Source organism: Zea mays, chromosome 2, assembly GCF_902167145.1.
Source record: "Zea mays cultivar B73 chromosome 2, Zm-B73-REFERENCE-NAM-5.0, whole genome shotgun sequence".
NCBI lineage: Eukaryota > Viridiplantae > Streptophyta > Magnoliopsida > Poales > Poaceae > Zea > Zea mays.
In genome coordinates, this window is record NC_050097.1 from 128,477,630 (window position 1) to 128,497,682 (window position 20,053).

Here is a 20,053-nt window from a genome sequence, read left to right on the forward strand (position 1 = left end):
TACCTCGTCTATCCCCGGCGCTAATTAATTTCCTATTTAATTGTCGGTCAGTAAACTGAATACTCAATCGGATTAAAATTATGGTTTTAGTCAGGCGATTGTAAATAGGTGGTAATATGATTTTAACAATTTAGACGTGGTACTTAATATGTATTTAGTGTTTAGTATAAACACGATGTCTGTTAGCGACTCTTGTGAGTCATGCGCGTCGTCGCGCGCGCTGTTCGCTCGTGTGGCGCTCGTTGTCGCCGTGTTGTTCGTGTGTATAGTTCATGCGTTATTCTCGTGTTGTCGTGCGTGTTACACGTGCGGTTTGCACGCGTTGTCACACGTCGTTTGCGTGCGTCGCGTGTGCCACTTATTCATGTCGCTCGCCTTGCCGCGCATCGTTCGCACGCATCTCGCGTGTCGATGACGCGGGTCGCACGACATCTGCTCATGGTAATAAGTTATTTTCGCTTACGAACACTCACGTTAATAATGTTAATCTGTCGGGTCATATATTTTAGATACTTAAGTTAAGGCTCGCTCGATTAATATTTATTAGTTTAATATTCTAATTAGATTAAATGTATAGTGTTCAACTTGGGCTTTTATAATAAATATTAACATGGATAATATTAATTTAACTACTTTCTATTTATTTAATATTCATTTAGTATAAATAGAGATGGTAATGGGTACCCGAAACCCGAATACTCGACCGGTTTTACCCGATATGAAGGCGGGTACGGAATGATTTCTCTACCCGCGGGTATGTTAATGGGTAAAAACCTCTACCCGTTGGATAGACGGGTACGGGTTGGAACTTTCCATACCCGTCTACCCATGGGTAAAATATACCCGCATCAATACAACTATAACCATCTAATAGAGCTCATATTAGCTAAAATAAAACCCTTCTCTAGCTATCATTTGTCTAGATACCAGGTTATGTAATCATATGATTTGTTATATGTGAAGTTGAAGTTGTTTTTATATGTTTATTTAATATTTTGAGTGATTGGTATATTGGAATTTAAGACTTTCCTAGCGGGTACGGGTTACCCGACGGGTAAAAATACTCGTGCGGGTACGGGTATGGGTAAGATTTTATACCCGCGATTATATATGGGTAACCCGACGGGTAGAATTTTTTTGATGGGTACGAGTATGGAATGGTACTACCCGATGGGTATGTACCCGTTACCATCCCTAAGTATAAACATGTCACCTGTTCAGTTATTCTCGTCTGTCACGGGTGCTGTACCGCGCGCGGTGGCATGCTGCTTCGCGCGTCATGCACGTGTTGTCTGCGTGTTGTTCGTGTGTGATGTGCCCGTGGTCGCGTGCTGATTCGTGCGCGTTCGCGCCCGTCGCGCGCGCTGTTTCGTGTGTCGTCAGCGTGCTATGTCGCGCGTGTTCGCGCGTGTCCGTGCGTCGTTTGCACGTTGTCGTGCTGTTTCACGCGTTACGTGTTTCGCCTCGCTCCGCTAATTCGTCTACTTAGAGTCGCTGATGTTATTTAAATTACTTAGTTAACTGATAGATGTTAGTGTAGCAGATTAATCGAAACTAAATGGTAAAAATTATTTATATTTGATATTGTCGAATTAAATGTTATAGTTAATACTTGTTTAACGTTAACGCGCTAACTTCTCAACTGTAGCTTCGAGTTCAACGTTTCTTTCCCTCGCGTGACCATAAAATCGAGCTCTATTTTATGCTGCATGTTTTTTTATAACATTTTATCTTGTATGGTGTAATGTTCTTATGCATATATATGTGTTTGTTTCCTTGTGCTTGTTCGTCTTCGCTTCGCGTTGCGATTAGATCGTGATTTGTTTCCGCGCTTCGAGGAATCAAAGATCAAGAGTTGGCGACCAAGTGATCTGGTTCTTCGAGTTCTATAAGATTGAAGACCCTGAGCATCTGTTTGGTGAAGGCAAGTGTCCTCAGACCTATCATGTCCTATTTACTTTATAATTCACCGTCCCGCATTACATTATTAAAACCTAAGGATTGACTACTCTGTATTTACCTATCCTTGTTTACCTTTTGGGTTATCATGGTTAGCTTTATGCTATTGCTTCACTTTAATCAATGAACATGATGTGAATATTTATGATACGATGATGTTATCCCGATGATGTTCTTGTGATACTTTAGGGGACTCAGGCTGTTTCCTGAGTACCTCTCCGTAAGGACCTGTTTGGGGAGTGACAACCCGGGATAACAGTGCAACCATGAGGGTGGAATGGGACGCCCTTAGCTGATTAATTACAGGAACCAGAGGAGTAGTTGGCTTCGTCATAGGGCCGTCAATGGGGGTCGGGGTGTAGTGCTCGCTTTGCCAAGGGGGGGTGCAGAGGTTCATTCGATTTGGTTTTGTTAGTCACCCACCTTGGGGAGGTGTACTGCGTTTGTACGACTGGCGAAACCTAACGAGCAGCTATGCACCAGGGGAGTCTTTGTAAAGGCTACATAGTGATACCCTGTCAGGCCACCTAGGTAGTGGTCAATGGGGATTAGCTCTCCCCAGGAAGAAAGGGAATCGTGACTCGTGGGTAAAGTGTGCGACCTCTACAGAGGAATGAAACTGATATATCAGTCGTGCTCACGGTTATGAGCGGCCTTGGGATCCTCTTTGATTAGAGATACATATGGTTTGAGATACAATGGTTTTATTTATGGTTTTGGTTACGATGATGATAACGGTGTTCCTCGATGAGGAAATGGTTCACGGGTTGGCTATTACTAAAACTTGGCTTCCACTAATTATAAATACCTGACCAACTAAAAGCAACTGCTTGAGCTTAACCCCACATAAAGCTAGTCCACCTCAGCCAAACGGGACATTTGCTGAGTACATTGATGTGTACTCACCCTTGCTTTCACAAAACACCATGTTGCCTTTAGTGCAATCTATGCTCAGGCAAAGAAGAAGAAGGCGTCGAGGTGGATCTCCTGGAGTTCCAGGACTTCGACGGGTTCGAGGATTAGGCTAGCGACCTCCCCCAGTCAGCTGCCTGTGGTGGGTTTATTTACGTTGGCTACGTTTCGATTCTGTGTACTTTGATTTTATGTAAATGACTCTAGTCTTAATATTAATTATTCTTCATTGTTATTCGAAGCATTGTGCTATGATGAGTCATTTATGTATTCGTTGTGTACGTGAATTTCTGATCCTGACACGTACATGGTTCGCATTCGGTTTACCTTCAAAACCGGGTGTGACACCACACATACGCTCGTTGGGTTTTTCAAACGCAAACACACCTACGTGTACCACTTTCTCCACGCAAACAAGCATTTTCTAAACTACTCGTCACATCAATAATTATACCCCCTGTATAATCACGAATCCCATCACATTGCATAAAACAAATACACTTTTCACATAAATTTCTATCGATGCATTCTCACAACATAACCTGCATTTTAAAATTTATCCTCACAGCAAACCACACATCAAATACATTCTTACCGAAACTTAAAAACATCCGAGTTCTTTTCTACTTCATTTTCTTCTCTACACGCTTCCATTCATACGAATATATTTTCACACACATAATCACACATGCACATCATCGACCAAATACGTAAATAAAACAAATCGCGAATCACTCAAGGTGAACAACCTGGCTGAAATCCGATTGGAGGTGCGCATGCGTCCACTGTTTAGGTGCTTCACCGAACCATGTGTCGCTCGAGGCGCGGCAAGAGCTAGCTGCGATTAACAACACCCAATGATTCAAACATTTTATCAAGCACTTGAGATCCAAAAACAATGGGATACGAGCGAGGGGCTCACCAAGGATCTCGACGATGATGCGGTTGGGCTGCGCGGCAAGCACGAGAGCGATGACACGCGACGAGAGGAGTGGAGAATGAACGGGAGGGCTGTTACGCCGATTCTATCGATGCCATGGACAAGGCCAGCGAGCCACCCATGGACGGGAACGGCTGTAGCAGTGAAGGGGGTGAGCTCGATCGTGGAGATGTGGTTGGGGCGAGCAGCGGCTAGGGCGTCCCACAGCGAGCTCGCGAGGCCAAAGCGGAGCATCTAGAACACCTCGGTGCGGTGGAGGCTTGTTGTTTTGGGGAGGGCACCAGCATCCACGGCCAACAGGGAAAAGGGTGTGACACCTGCCCTGGAGGGAGGCCAGCCATGGCTGCGCGCTAAGGAGAGAAGGGGCTGGAAACCCTTGACGCGAGCAGGGGGCGCGTCCATGGAGGAAAAGTGCAGAGCCGGTGCGTCCCAGGGAGCCGAGCGGAGGGGCTGGAGGTGAGGGTGCAGGGAACTTGGACGCCATGGCTACTGGCCGAGCAGGAGGCTCCTTGCTGCCGCAATAGGGAGCAAGGAGGGAGGGGGTGAGCAATAGCAGGGGAGGGAGCTCGTCCGCGCCTAGGGCAGGGAAGGGGTGGCGCGGGCAGAGGAGGCTGACTAGGAGTGTGGCACCATGGAGGAGAGGAGCTCCGCTCCTAGGGAAGAAGACGCGCGCGAGGGAGAAGAAGTTGCTGGTGCCGGTTGGGAAATGGAAGAAGGAAGTGGCGGCTGAAAAAATATAGGGGTGGGAGTGCAAAAATGCCTCCAATTGCAAGGAGAGGGCTCCTATTTAAAGAAGAAATCCTAGGGTTAGGGTTTTAAATGGGCCAAATGGGCTGGAATGGACTTGGCCCAAAACACTTAACCGGGCCACGCTAATTATTTCCATTTTATTTTGTGACATTTTGATTAAACACGGATTATCGGAATGCTAATTATTTCCCAGAATAAAAATGCTCCTGCGGAATTCGTCTCTACGGAGAACAGAGCGAAATAGAGTTCGGAAGATCGGTCGATTAACTCGACCAAGAGTTTGATCTGACTTCTCTCGGAAATAATTCCCTACGCATGATTCGAAAATATATCGTCTTGAGATATGACCGGCTTTCGGATTTATGATTGAAAGAGACAAATTGCGACATTTAAAAATCATCGCCGATGTTGATTTTTTAATTCGGATCGAACACAGAGGTGTTAAGCCGAGTCGGATAAGAATTTATTAGAGGACAACGCATTTGAGATTCTAGTTTGAAATTTTCTTGCGCGCTATTTTAGAAACAAATATTTCTCTTAAACTTTTGATCGAGTTTGGATTTTTAGTCGGAGAAGGCGAATCGTGACATTTTAAAATCGCTGTCGGAGTGGGTTTTGAGTCTGATTCGGACACAGAGATATTTGGCTAAGTCGGATAATAATTAATTAGATACCGACACAACAGAGCATTTCGTTTGGGAGTACTGATCCGGATAGAATAGTCGGACATAGATCGAACATCGAGAAAATTGGAATCGGACACAGCTCGACTAGCAACTGTCGAGCGCTCGATTAAGTGAGCTTTAGACGAGATTTATAAATCAAGATTGATTAACGAGTTTGCATTCGTGCTGAGCAACAAAAGTTTTAACAGACTCCAATTTTGTCCTTTCTTGAGATCGAAGAAACTCAGAAATCGGTGAAACCTTCACAAGTAACCTGATAAAAGGAGATAGAGGCGAGCGAAAAATAGAAATTTTTACTAAGCATCCGAGATTGGGATAAATCTCCCGACGTAACACGAAATAGACACCTGGGGTGTCACACCTTTGGTTGTTCTACACTGACTATTCTTATCTTTTCTACTCTAAAAAGACAAGAAGGATTTCACCTTGGAATCCTACATCTAAACTCCCTAAAGAGATAGGAGTCCTAAGACAAAAAAAGGTAAAATATATTTTCTCTATCTAAAAGTGTTTGGTTGTTTGTTCTGATGATAAAAGCTTGATTTGCTTCTTTGATTGACTGAAATAGTATAGCGGGGCATTCTAGCATGTACCACAAAAGATAGTAAGACACACTAATTATTGAGCTAATAAGACCCTAAAAGATCATGTCTCATAATTACTCGTCTTATCTGCAATTCTATCTTACCATGTGTTTCTAACCTAGATGGTCAATACCTGGAAGGGAGGTGGTATCGACCTACCTGCCAACAACCGTCACACGAGAATTGTTAACCAACCACAACTAGAGATGAATCCTCCACCAAACCCTCCACCGGCTGGTACAGATCCCGTTGCTGCCACTCAGATGCAGCTGCTGCAGCAAATGGCAAACACCATGACGGAAATGCAAGCTTAGATGCGGCAAGAACGTCAGGAGATGCACCAGGAGCGGCAGGAAATGCGACAGGAGATGAGACAAGAACGACTGGAACGGCAGCAACAACCACCACTACTACCACCACTAGCAGCAGCTCCACCCTAGGACAAGCACCAGGAGTTCATGAGTCACAAGCCACCAACATTCTCCAACTCTCCAGATCCTCTTCAGGCAGATGACTAGCTGAAGACAGTGGATAAAATGCTCAACATTGCTCAATGTACTGATCGGGAGAAGGTTCTTTACGCATCGAGTTGCCTCACTGGCCCCACTGCCGACTGGTGGGACTCCTACTGTGCTTCCCATGTTGCTGCTAATACTATCACCTTAGCATAATTCTCTACACAATTCAGGAACTATCATATTCATGCAGGCTTGATGAAAATTAAGAAGAAGGAATTCTTGTCACTTAAGCAAGGCAACATGACAGTTAGTGAATACCGTGATAAATTCATTCAGCTGTCAACGTATGCTCTAGAGGAGGTTGCTGATGACAAACGGAAGCAGGAGCAGTTCATGGAGGGACTCATTGGGCCACTCCAGTACCAGCTGGTATCCCACACCTTCCCATCTTTCTAGAGGCTTCTAGACAAGGCTATAGCTGTTGAACACAAATATGTTCAGCTGGGCAAGATGAAGAGGAAGGCTATCACCCATGGACAGGGGAGCAGTAGTGTCCACCCTCGCTATGTTCCACCCTAGGGTACACTAGCTCATCCTAGAGGAGGGCAACAGTCTTACCAACGACCTACTCAGCAGACACCACATGAAACACCATAGACTCCGCATACTCGTCAGGCTGCCCCCACTGGCACCCCGGCGAGACCTGCTGGCCAGGGCACTGCTACATGCACCACATGCTTCAAGTGTGGTGAGGTTGGTCACTATGCTAATGTATGTCCGAAGAGGAACCAAAACAAACCGGCTCATGGTAATTCTTAGGGCAAGCAGACCCTGACTCTAGGCAGCAACCGTGGTTATAGCATCGCCAGGGTTAATCAAATCAATGTTGAAGCTACTGAGGATGGTCCTAACATCATCATTGGTACGTTCTTCATTAATTTCGTGCCAGCTAATATACTTTTTTATTCAGGAGCTTCTCATTCATTCATATCTGTTCCTTACGTTCATGCAAATAGTCTACCTTACCTTGCCCTGCATAGACCTATGATAGTCATTACACCTAAAGGGGCTTGTGAGGCAACATATAAGTAACAATTTTGGGAAGAAAGTTTTGGGCTATGCTTATAGTGCTAGAAGAGAGTACAATAGACTTAATCCTTGGCATGAACTGGTTAAAACAGTGGAATATAGTAATACATTGTGCTAGGGGAACAATAGAACTTTCTAGTCCTAATGGGGATAGATTTGAAGTCATAGTTGCACCACCCACATCTAACACACCTGTTGTATACATGATCAACGGTAAATTTGTGGGAGATCATATCAAAATTGTTAGAGAATTCCCAGATGTCTTTCCAGAGGAGTTACCGGAATGCCACCGGATAGGGAAGTTGAGTTTGTTATTGATCTCTTACCTGGAACTGCTCCTATATCTAAAGGCCATACAGAATGTCAATGGAAGAATTAAAAGAACTTAAGAAACAACTAACGGAGTTACAGGAGGTGGGGTACATTCGTCTGAGTTCCTCACCTTGGGGAGCACCAGTTCTGTTTGTATAGAAGAAGGATGGTTCACAAAGGATGTGTGTTGATTACAGATCACTTAATGATGTAACAATTAAAAATAAGTATCCCGTACCTTGTATTGAAGATTTGTTTGATCAAAAGAGAGGTGCCAGGGTATTCTCTAAGATTGATTTCAGATCGGGTTATCATCAAATGAAGATTAGGCCATCTGATATTCCTAAGACGGTTTATCTACCTGATATGGTTTATATGAGTTCACTGTCATGTCGTTTGGCCTAACCAATGCACCAGCCGACTTCATGAATCTGATGAACAAGTTGTTCATGGAGTATCTTGATAAGTTCGGCGTGGTATTCATCAATGACATTCTGATTTATTCCAAGAATGATAGTGATCATGAGGAACATCTGCGATTGGTACTACAGAAGCTGAGGGATAATCAACTCTATGCCAAGTTTAGCAAGTGTGAGTTTTGGCTTGATGAAGTACCATTCCTTGGGCATATCATCTCCAATGGTGGAATCTCAGTGGATCCGGTTAAAGTAAGGGAGATAGTAGGATGGAAGATACCGAGTTTAGTCAAGAAGGCCCGGAGTTTCCTAGGAATCGCGGGTTATTACCGGTGTTTCATTGAGGGATTCTCCAAGATAGCGAAGCCTATGACCTCACTATTGGAAAAGGGGAAAGAGTTTAAGTGGACTCATGAATGCCAAGAGAGTTTCAATCAACTGAGGTTTAAATTGATGTCACCCCCAATGTTGATTATGCTAGATCTGCAAAAGGGATTTGACATATATTGTGACGCATGCCGCCAGGGCTTGGGATGTGTTCTTATGCAAGAAGGACATGTCATTGCCTACGTGTCTCGCCAGTTGCGAAAACATGAGCTGAACTTCCCCACTCATGACTTAGAACTAGCAGCCGTAGTGCACACTCTCAAGATTTGGAGGCATTATGTAATGGGGACCAAGTGCCAAGTTTATACTGATCATAAGAGCTTAAAGTATATCTTCACTTAGAAAGACCTCAACCTTAGGCAACACCGTTGGTTGGAGCTTATTAAATATTATGACATGGAGATCCACTATCATCCGGGCAAGGCGAATCTGGTTGCGGATGCCTTAAGTCAGAAAGAACATGTTCATGCAGCTATAGTCACCCAATTACCTAATGAGTTAGTTGTAGACTTTGAAAGGCTCATCTTGGGAATAGTTTCACATGCTGAAGGAATCACCATAGAAGTGGAACCTACCTTAAAGCAAGAAATACGCAAGGGTCAGATCGGTGATGCTAAAATCCAAGAAATCAAAGATCTGATCGCAGAAGGCAGGGGTCCAGACTTCATGGAGGATGAACTAGGCACAATATGGTTCAAGAACAAGATATGGGTTCCTGAGATTGACAACCTCTGTGAGACCACACTGAAAGAAGCCCATGACTCAGACTATTCTATTCATCCTGGTAGCACCAAGATGTATCAAGATCTAAAGCAGAAGTACTGGTGGTAGGGGCTGAAAAGGGATGTAGTTGCACATGTGGCTGTATGTGATGTATGTCAAAGAGACAAAGCTGAACATCAGAGGCCAGCTGGATTACTTCACCCGCTAAAGATACCCGAGTGGAAGTGGGAAGAAATTGGTTTGGACTTCATCGTTGGTCTACCCCGCACTTCTGCAGGGTACGACTCTATTTGGGTGATCGTGGACAAACTAACCAAAGTTGCTCACTTCATTCCTGTGAAGACTAATTACACGGGGGACAAGCTAGCCGAGTTGTATATGGCACGAATAGTTTGTCTACACGGAGTACCTAAGAAGGTCGTGTCTGACCGAGGATCCCAGTTCACATCTCGGTTCTGGCAGAAGTTACATGAGAGCCTAGACACAAAGTTGAATTTCAGCTCGACCTATCATCCCCAAACTGATGGCCAGACTGAGAGGACCAACTAGGTACTGGAGGATATGTTAAGAGCTTACGACCTTATACATGGAGGCAGTTGGGACAAGAGTCTACCATACGTAGAGTTATCTTACAACAACAGCTATCAGGCCAGTCTCAAGATGTCTCCATTTGAAGCTTTATATGGCAGAAAGTCTAGAACCCCTCTGTATTGGGATCAAACTAGTGAAAGGAAGTTTTTTGGGCCTGAAGTTATTCAAGAGGCAGAATAACAAGTTTGTATGATCCGGGAGAACTTGAGGATAGCACAGACTCGATAGAAGAGCTATGCTGATATCCGAAGGAGACCACTGGAATTCGAAGAGGGTGATCACGTATACTTAAAGGTGTCACCAATCCAGGGTATGAGGAGATTTAATGTTAAAGGCAAGTTATCCCCTCGCTTTATTGGACCCTTCAAAATCCTTAAGCGAGTTGGGGAAATGGCCTACCAGCTTGAGCTACCAGATAAGTTGTCTGATGTACACGATGTATTCCACGTATCTCAACTCAAGAAGTGTCTTCGTGTCCCAGAAGAACAATTGCCTATGGAAGAACTTAGTGCGCATGGTGATCTAACCTACACTGAGTATCCCATCAAAATCCTTGACACTTTGACTCGTGTTACAAGAAATAAAGTGATAAAAATGTGCAAAATGCAATGGAGTCATCATGGTGAAGATGAAGCTACTTGGGAGAGAGAAGAAGAGCTACGAATAGAATTTCCCCACCTCTTCCCTAGTTCCTCTTAATCTCGAGGTCGAGATTATTTTTAAGGGGGTAGGATTTGTAATACCCAAGTAATTGGATTTATAAAATGTATAAGAATTTGGAATTATAAAAGGTTTATTTGACTACTTGTTTTGTTTTTGTAATGTCCCAAAAAAATGTTGCCAAAGGTTGATCTTCGGTGCGTGGATGTGGGAAAAGGGTTGTGGGCCGTTGGATGCTAAGTCGGAGTCATCTGTGGCGTCGCTTCTTTTCTCCCACAAAGAAAACCCTAGTGGTGGCCTTTTCCCCCTTTTGCCCCTACTTGGCCGCCACCCCTTTCCCCCCCCCCCCTCCCACACTTGGCCACCCCTCTCTCATTTTCCCTTGGGCTGGCTGTCCTCTCCTCCCATGGCAGCCCCTCTCCATGGCTTCCTCCTCCCTCTAGATCTCCCCCCGCGCAGCAAGGATCGAGAAGAGGAGGAGCACATTGAGTTGAAGGGGAAGAGAGGATCAAGGAGATGTTCTTCCCCATCTCTTCTTGCAGAATTTCTTGGGGAAACCCTAGGTATGGATGATATCCTTGTTCCTCCCTGTAATTATGTGCTTTTGGAGGTTGTGGATCATGGGAATTAAAGTATTAGAGGTTGGATTAGATGTGGGGTTAGGTTTTGATCTCGAATTTAGTTTTCTGCAGAATGGCAGATTCGACAGTTTCTGTTAATCCCAGTTTTCCGTGGTCTTAGAGGCCTCAAAAAAATAAAAAAAGTCTATATATAAGTCGTAGATAATTTGTAGATCTTTCCGTGGCCGCGAAGAACACCTCAATCGGACATCAGATCAGAGAGTTATTGCAGTTTGATTATAGCAGTTTTTCAGTCTCTTAATTCTGTGCAGAATCTGTTCTCTTAAGATTTAGGCATCTTTATCAACAGAATTAAACCTTGTGTTTGTAAGAAAAGATGTAGATAATTTCATAAGCTTTCCAGATTGTTAAAGAGTGCATTCATATGAATTATGAAACTCCAGTTATGTTTGTTTTACTGTGGCTGTTTCTGTTAGCCTGACAGAAATGAGTGGGTCTGTTCACTGGTAGGTTTTATCAAGTAAATGGCCGAATTGGCTCTCCCAGCTATGGAGACTTTTGTAGAGGGATAAAAGTTCTTACTTGCAGCAGAATTTCATGATTTTTGGTTGAGTAGTTTGTGAGATATCGAATTTTGAAAGTTAACTATGCTGCTGTCTAAAACAGATTCAGTCAGTTATTTTGTTAGATGTTTTAGAACTTATAGATGACAGAATTTAATTATCCATCGAATACCGAAGTTGTAGAATATTTTGTGTAGATACTCATGGAGTATTTGTTTGATATCACTACTCTTATAATTTTAAAGATACAAAATTAACAAACAACATTGCTGTTGTATGGCATGTGGTTCAGAGTGGGAGGTTTTCCACTAGGTCTTGGTTTCAGGTGTAGGATCGATTTGTTGATTGTTGGCAAATGTTTGTGAAATATTTGTACTAAGTTTTATGCCCGCTAGCAGGTGGCTACACTCCAGATCATGCCTAGTACATTTTTCTTCTTCAATGAAGGCAAGTGAATGTAGCGGTGGTTGCTTCTGTTCTGACATGTTATTTCTATTGCCTACACTCTAATATTCAGAAGTATTGGATTCTTTCATAATTGGACTCTATGGTGATGCTTTACTTGCTTGCATTATACTGATGTTCAATCATATATTGATGATGATTATGATTCGAGTATGACTCATGAGATTAATTCACATCCCTGAAGGTAAATGAAGTATTATTTGAGGTTGGTATTGTATCTGAAGGTAAATGAAGTATTATTTGAGGTTGTATTGTATGTGAAGGAAGTGAAGTATATTGATAAATGCAGCATGCCTTATACATTGCATGATTCACTTGCATCTGAAGTTGGGTCGTGACCTATGGTCCGACCGTACCGGTACAACTTAGCATCGTACGTTGCCCGATGAGGGGTACGATGCGGCTTCATACCCTTAGAGGTATGAAGGCAGAGGACATATGCATTGCATTCATATGCATTCATTGAAGTGATATTTGCATATGATGTGGTTTTATACCCTCAGAGGTATGAAGACAGAGTACCTACACTTTGTGTTCGTATGCATACATTGAAGTGATATTTGCAGGTATTGTTGACGCAGGGAAGTGTTATACAAACTATTGTGGTTGTTTAAGGAAATGAGATGGTATTGGTTATATTGAGACTACTGAGTTCTATATCTACAAGAATTTCTGATCTTGATTGTGATTCTTTTAAAATGTTAATTAATTCAATTTGTGGTTTAAATATCTTGTCAAAACAATTCGCTTGCTGAGATGTTTCATCTCACTCTTGCATTACTCAATGCAGGTGCTTGTTGCTCATCAAGGGAAGTGGAAAGTAGCAGCACATCCACCTTCACTCTCATAATAACGCTGCTTAGGCGCAGTCATGATTTAATTAGAAACTTCTTGTCAAAGGATGTTGTTTCTAACTAGTTGTGCGCACTGGTTGATTTAGTTCATGCCGTTATGGTTGTCTTTCCATTGCTAGCAGATTATTAATGTCTATTATGTTCTCTTATCATGATATCTATTTATATTTTGTTGCTTCCCCATTTATGTAATTTTCAAAGGGGATGCTATCAAAATTTTATATATGAATGTTAGATGTGTAGTTTAGTAGCATTCTGGGTGTTTGAGGATCCCGGGGTGTTACAGTTTTCCTCATTTTTGCATACTCAAATCATGGGGTCACATTGACTACTAACAACTACATTAAATAAAAAAATAGTGCATCATGTTGGAGTTTATTGGTTTGTGCATTTAATAATAATAATAATAATAGTAATAAAAATATATTAATGACGAAAATAAGGTTTAACCTAATTGGAAATATGAAGTTCAAAACAGGGATTTGAATTCAGTTTGAATATTTGAATTTAGTTTGAACAATTGGAAATTGGAAAAGAAAACAATAAAGGAAAAACGGGCAAACAGTGCTTGGCCAAAAACCGTGGCCGGCCCAACTTCTCCCTGTCACAGTGCCGTGGCCGGGGAAAGGTGGGCACCGACACCTGGGCCCCACCAGTCATTCCCCCGCGCGAGCGCTCATCTCTCAGTGCTCGCCGACATGTGGGGTCTGCTTGCCAGCTGGAAAGCTCCGCGCCCGCGCCGTAGCTCTGCACCTCTGGCTGGTGGGTCACGGTTGTCATGTTGACCATCTCCGCGTAAATGGGGTTGTTGAGGATACGTCGCTCGCCACCGCGGATTTGCTAGCCAAATCTCCAGGCGGGGTGGTTGTCCTGAGCAGGCATAAAAGACTCCATGGCCTCGCGACCCCCTTCTCCCATCCCCTCTTCTCATCACAAAATACACCAAAAACTCAGTGTGCCATAACCATAAATTGGTGCTCGTGTCGCCGCACTGACGCCCCTGCGATTACCGCTGACCTGCACCACCCGAGTCGCTGCTGCTGGCTGTGGGGATTCGTGTGACACCAGGAATCGTGTTGGTGAGTGTTGCCTCGCACACGACCGGTGTGCGGCTACCCAATGTCAGCGACCTACTAACGATATGTATTGATTCAACTAAGAACTAGTAGCAGTTACAGCAGAGGAAGCGGAAATAGATGAGGAAGACAGCAGTATAGAACTAAGACAAAGACATCAGTAAAGAGCTACGATACTTGAGGAAGAAGAAGAAGAACGATTCTATTGTTTCTGCATAACCCCTCTTCAATTGTTGTTGTTCCTTATGTATTGTCAGCTAACTGGGCCGGCAAATACCATATGGGCCTGGTACCTGACATTTCTCTCTCCTTGAGATGCAGCTTGCCCCCAAGCTGCTGTTCGCAACACCACCGGGATCCCAAACAAAGACTGGGCATATATGTATGTCACTGCATGTAGGTCACTGGCAGCAAGGAACACAGAGACAACCATGATATTCAAACCCAAGCACGCCAACTCCTGAGGTGGAGGCCATGGTTGCTTGATCTCACTGCGGCGAGCAAGGAGGTCGTCACCAAAGTTGTTAGCTACCAGCACCATTCCCTTTCCAATAGTGTAGTAGCCACGAGAGAAGTTGTTAGTTGTGTCCTCCTTCCCTGAGATGAGATGCTCTAGGTGGAAGATCTTGGGGTACAGATCATGCTCAGGGTTGACAAAGATGGCTCTGGCCACCTGCTTGCTAGAACTAGTCTTGTTGCAGAACATGTTGAAGGCATCCTGCGGGGCACCAACCGAGGTAGCACTTTGCTGCATTTCCTCAAACACCACTTGAGCATCAATCAAGATCAATGCAGACTGGCTATCTGTGAGCTTGAGCTCCTGGCAGGTGAACAACTTGCACAGCCTGCAGCACGTGTTGAACAGACTCCTCCAGATGATGAAATCAGAACGGCAGTTCACCCCGGTCAACCTCGCCACCGAGTTGTACTCTTCCTTGCCCTCGACGTCGGCGACGACCGCCGCCTCTGGCACTGATGCCACCTGCTCCTCTTCTTTGGGCTGCTTCACCCTTTTCGTGATCGCTCGGCACGCTAGCATCGCTCTTGGCTGTTGTCGCTCGGCCAACGATGGCCCGCCACGCTGCAGCTGCAGCTGCTTGCTGCTCTTGTTGTCACACGGGAACCAGCACGACGTGCTCTCTGGTGAGGAGCCTATGGGCGTTGCGTTCCTGGCTGGCAACGGCACAGCCATCTGGGCTACCCGCGCCGCCACGGCCGCGTCGAACGCGCCGGTCGAGTCCACGAGCGGAAACAGGCGTTGACAACGCTTCACGACATGCATGGCAGTGTCGCACAAGGTGGAGAGGATGTCGTTGGTGCTGTTCTGGTTCTCGTCGGGTGGCTCGTGGATCTCGACGCACACGAAGACGCGCTTCCCCTTGAGGTCAGACTCCGTGAGGTCCCCAACGCTCATCTTCCCCATGCTGGCCATGGTCGGCGTGCCGCGCGCGGAGGACGCCTGCTGGCACGCGAGCGCCAGCGACGGCGCCGGCTGCCACGACGCGATAGAACCTCCCTTATCACTGGGTAGATGCGAGCCGTAGTGCGCCATGGCGAGTTCGGCTGTGAGCCCCGAAGTCGAACAGGTGGTAGGCAGCTTGGTGACGTCAGTGCCATCAAAGAGAGTATCTTCGCCGAGGACGTCCGGTCGCGCAGGCGCTCCTCCATCCGAGCCGGGGACGACGACGTGCTGCAGAGCCTGATGGAGGCCAGGTACAGGGACGAGCGCGGCACGACCGAGCCCGAGGTCATGGGGATGGTGGTCGCCATCATCTTCTCTCGTAAGCACACGAGCTCGCCCACCAGCACGTGGACGGGCACCCAGCTCCTGCGCCACGCGGAGTGCATGGAGGCGGCTCTCGACGAGCCGCGGAGGGCCGTGGCGGAGCACGTGGACGAGGTTGGGCTCGTCGGTGGAAGCGGTGGAGGGTTTGTCCCAGTCGTCGGCGATCTCCGCGTTGGCAGCACCATCGCCATCGAAGAGTCCACCCTAGTTGTCGGCGGTGACGGGCTCCTCGTAGCGCAGCTCATTGGGGGTCATCGCCGCTGTCGAAGAGGTCGACCGATGCGTGGGAGTCGACTCACGGACGCCACGACTCCAGCGCGTCGACGCGAGTTGCCGCAGCAGCCTCCACGACGTCGATCTCGATGTTAGTAGCCGCGTAGCTATGGACCACGCCACACTCGACGTCGGCGGTGCTGGAGAAGGCAACATCGGCCGCAGACGTGAAGGTGGCGATGAGCTCGCCGACGCGGTGGTTGTCGAGCACCTCGTTGGGGTCTATGGGGGTGACATCGTTGGACACTGTCCGTTCAAGCACTGCCCAATGGTGATCCTGAGCATCAAAGAGATCGCAGATGTGTTGAAGCAAGCAAGTTTGAGTCGCCAACGCCTGTGACTACGCCTCCATCGCCCCCGCCAGACTGGAATTGGCAGCACCCGTCATGGTTGCACGGCTCAACGGAAGGTGGGTAGCATAGCGAGTTTTCCCAGAGATCAACAGTCTTTGATACCAATTGTTAGTGACCTACTGACGATATGTATTGATTCAACTAAGAACTAGTAGTAGTTACAACAGAGGAAGCGAAAATGGATGAGGAAGACAGCAGTATAGAACTAAGACAAAGACATCAGTAGAGAGCTACGATACTTGACGAAGAAGAAGAAGAACGATTCTATTGTTTCTGTATAACCCCTCTTCAATTGTTGCTGGTCTTTATGTATTGTTAGCTAACTGGGCCGGCAAATACCATATGGGCCTGGTACCTGACACCCAATTTCTCATCAGCGTTCTGGGAAGGCGGTCCCCCGCCCGTCGTGTTCAACGCCATTCTCGCCTCTACACTCGGTGAGACAAACCTCCCTTGCCTTGCCTTATTCCTCTCTTCTGTTAATGGCATGAGGGGGTCGTGCAGTGCATCGGTCGTTTACGAATTGCTCGTCGGAATTAGAATTGCTCCCCCTCAACCCATCGCGTTGTGGGCCAATGATGGTACCCCTATCGTGATCGCCTTGGGCCCTGTATCGTCTGCGTGATAGGGTTTGTTTTCAGGGTCGTCCGTCTCGAGGATGCCCTACGCAGGTGAATCCATCGCCACGTGGTGTTCGGAGTCACGACGCCCGGCCGGCGTAGGAGGAAGAAGATCGCGAATCGTTCGATTCGCAGCGGACGGTTCTGATTAGGTCTGAGGGGTGATGGTGTTTTGGCCGTTGATCAACTAACCGGTGGTCTTGATTTGATCTTGCGTAACGATTCACTCGTGCGCAACCTCGGCCGTAGATCCGTCATTGGATGGCCGAGATTAGAAGTTAGGTAAAGATTCGGCCGAGGCGTGCAGCGACCATAGATTCAGAATCCAGTGGCGGAGATTAGATCCGTGATTCATTAAATCCTAGTCATAGATCTTGGATCGTGAGGCCCCTATTCCGTACCGGTTTGATCTCGGGTCAATATAATCATGGTCGTAGACTTCTAATCCGACGATTGGGAATACTTCATACCCCTTCGGCTCGACCTTTTGCTAAAGAGCCCGTGACAATTCTCGATATAAACCCGTCGTCATATGCGTATGGGGAAATATTCAATTTAGGTCCTAGGAATTTTTGAAATAGCCCCTAGTCTTTGGTATATTTGTACCTGAGGTCCATAAGTTAATTAATTATGAGAATAAATAGAGAAAATGAGTTTGAGTATAAAATAAATATAAAGGAGTTTAGAAAATTCATAACTTGACCATTTTAACTCCTTTTTGAACCATTCCAGTTGCATTAATTTTGTTTTAATATTGTTTATCACTTGGTAACTCTGTTTTATCATGAAACATAGATTAAATTATCGACGTAGTTTATTCCATACCAAACACTTAAAACTTCGGAAAATCATAACTCTTTAACCGTAACTCTGAATTTAGTGATTCTCGAACATATGATCTCGTTGTGATGCGTAGAATATTATTGTGCATTATGTCATGATGTTTGATGTGATGTTAATTTCTCCTATACCATGTTTGTTTGTATTGCTTCGAGTAGACGAGCAAGTGACCGAGGAACCCGGTACCCAGCAGGTGGAAATTCTAAGCAGGAGCTCATTGAAGGCAAGTTGTGCCCTTGACCACTTTTATTTACCCAATAATGTTCTCTATAATCACTTTGGTATGTTTAGGCTTAATTTTTATGGGACCCATTAGGTCACCCTAGTCTACTTTACCTTATGCCTTGATCACCACTGAACTTTTGGGTAGTCCTGCTATTGCTATATGTGGTTTTGGGTGTTAAGATAAATTTGACGCATGATCATTCCTTATTATTACTGTTGATTATTTATTATTCATGATAAGATTGTTGTCTTAATTGGAACATGGAGAACCACCCTGCAAAATAGTGCTACCAAAAGTAATTAGGAATGGGACACCCTTGGCCAAGTAATTAGGAAAGCTAGGGAGAGATTACCTTACCTGAAAGAGGCAAGCGGGGAGGCGTCGCTACAGAGTATAGGGAGGTTCTCGGGTCGGACTGTCTGTTTAGCTTTCCGGACGGGGGATTCCTATGCTTCCTTCTTCCTAAATCCGTAGCGGGTTTTATCAAACCATTATTTGTTGATCAGCCTTACACTTCACATGAACTCCCACCTTTCGTAAGTTCATGCACATTATTCCCCACAACTTGTTGAGCTATGATCTTTTGTGAGCTCCCCCTTGTGATATATAACCCCCCATAGGTGAAGAGCAGGTAGCCTAGGAGGAGGTCTACAACGAGGAGTGCGAGCTAATCTAGGTGGCGTCTCCCAGTAAGCTTTATGGCGCCAAGGAATAATTATTAGTTCGCTTTATTGTTATCATTTATTTTTGTAAGACACTTCCGCTATGTAATAATATATGTGACATTTATCTGTATACACTTGATCATTATATGTGTTGTTCTTCTTTGGCGCACATATGAGACACACCCGGCTTTATCCCTTAAATTCGGGTGTGACACTTTATTAATTAGTCAGCAATGGTAGTCCCATACCACCCTTGTGGTAGCACTGTTTTCTCGGGTGGTCGCTCCATGTTCCAATTAACACAATGATCTTGTCATGAACAATAATTAAAACAATAGTATAACTCGAACATAACCATAATATAACATTAATTTCCCAAAACCAGGTAGAGCAATAGCAAAACTACCCAATAGTGCTTTTGTTTGCAAGGTAGGGGATAAACAATGCTAGGGAAACCGATTGGGTCCCATCAAATTAAACTGAGCATGTCACAGTGATTATCAGGAACATTATTAGGTAAAGAAAAGTGATCAAGGGCACAACTTGCCTGAGACTCGAGATTCTCAGGTACCAACTTGGTCTTCAAGTGACTCGTACCTTCGCTGCTATTCGTAGCAATACAAGCAAACATGGTATAGGCAAAATTAACATCACACCAAACATAAGAACAAACTGCATAATAATGTTATACATGATGCTACGAGATCGTGGGGTTCGAGAACCACTAAATTCGGAGTTACGATTATAAAGTTATGATTTTCTAAAGATTTAGGAGTTGGATACAAAATAAATTAAGTACATAATTTTAATTTATGTTTCATAAAAAATAAAGTTACCAGGAGATGAACAATATTATTATGGATTTAATGCAACTGGAATAGATCAAAAAGGAGCTAGGATGAATTAAATATGAATTAAACAAGTTTTTGGAATTATTTTTATACTATAAATCATTTTCAAAAAAATTTTATAAATTCTAAGTGCTGAAGGATTGTGGGCGTATTTTTATTCAAAACTAGGGGCTAAATTGTAAGTTCCAGGGACTATCGCTTAATGTTCTTACATCACGGGTGGATGGCGGGTTGATTTTGAAATAAAGAAGGGTCTCTTTAGCAAAGTTACACGGCGAAGGGGCATGAATTCACTAGCGCCATACGATCATATTCTGACAGCTCAGATTAAAAATTATTTATACTGAACAGGTATACGATTCGGGCCACCCAACGAACGATCAGCGGTCCAGAACTTAAAGTGCCTAGATCTATTCTCGGTCGCTCATTTTTC

At 44.8% G+C, this 20,053-nt stretch overlaps 1 protein-coding gene across 1 annotated transcript; it reads right to left on the reverse strand.

Annotated features, from left to right (window-relative positions):
• Positions 1-14,259: 14,259 nt before the first annotated feature.
• On the reverse strand, positions 14,260-15,558 carry LOC103646941 (uncharacterized). Its single transcript, XM_020549321.1, has one exon. It carries the CDS (start codon positions 15,556-15,558, stop codon positions 14,260-14,262), a length of 1,299 nt encoding a protein of 432 aa, XP_020404910.1.
• Between the last annotated feature and the right edge of the window lie 4,495 nt (positions 15,559-20,053).

Bases quoted from the DNA above. Each gene is read 5' to 3' on its own strand.
- LOC103646941 (XM_020549321.1), bottom strand. From the start codon at position 15,558: ATGGCGCACTACGGCTCGCATCTACCCAGTGATAAGGGAGGTTCTATC.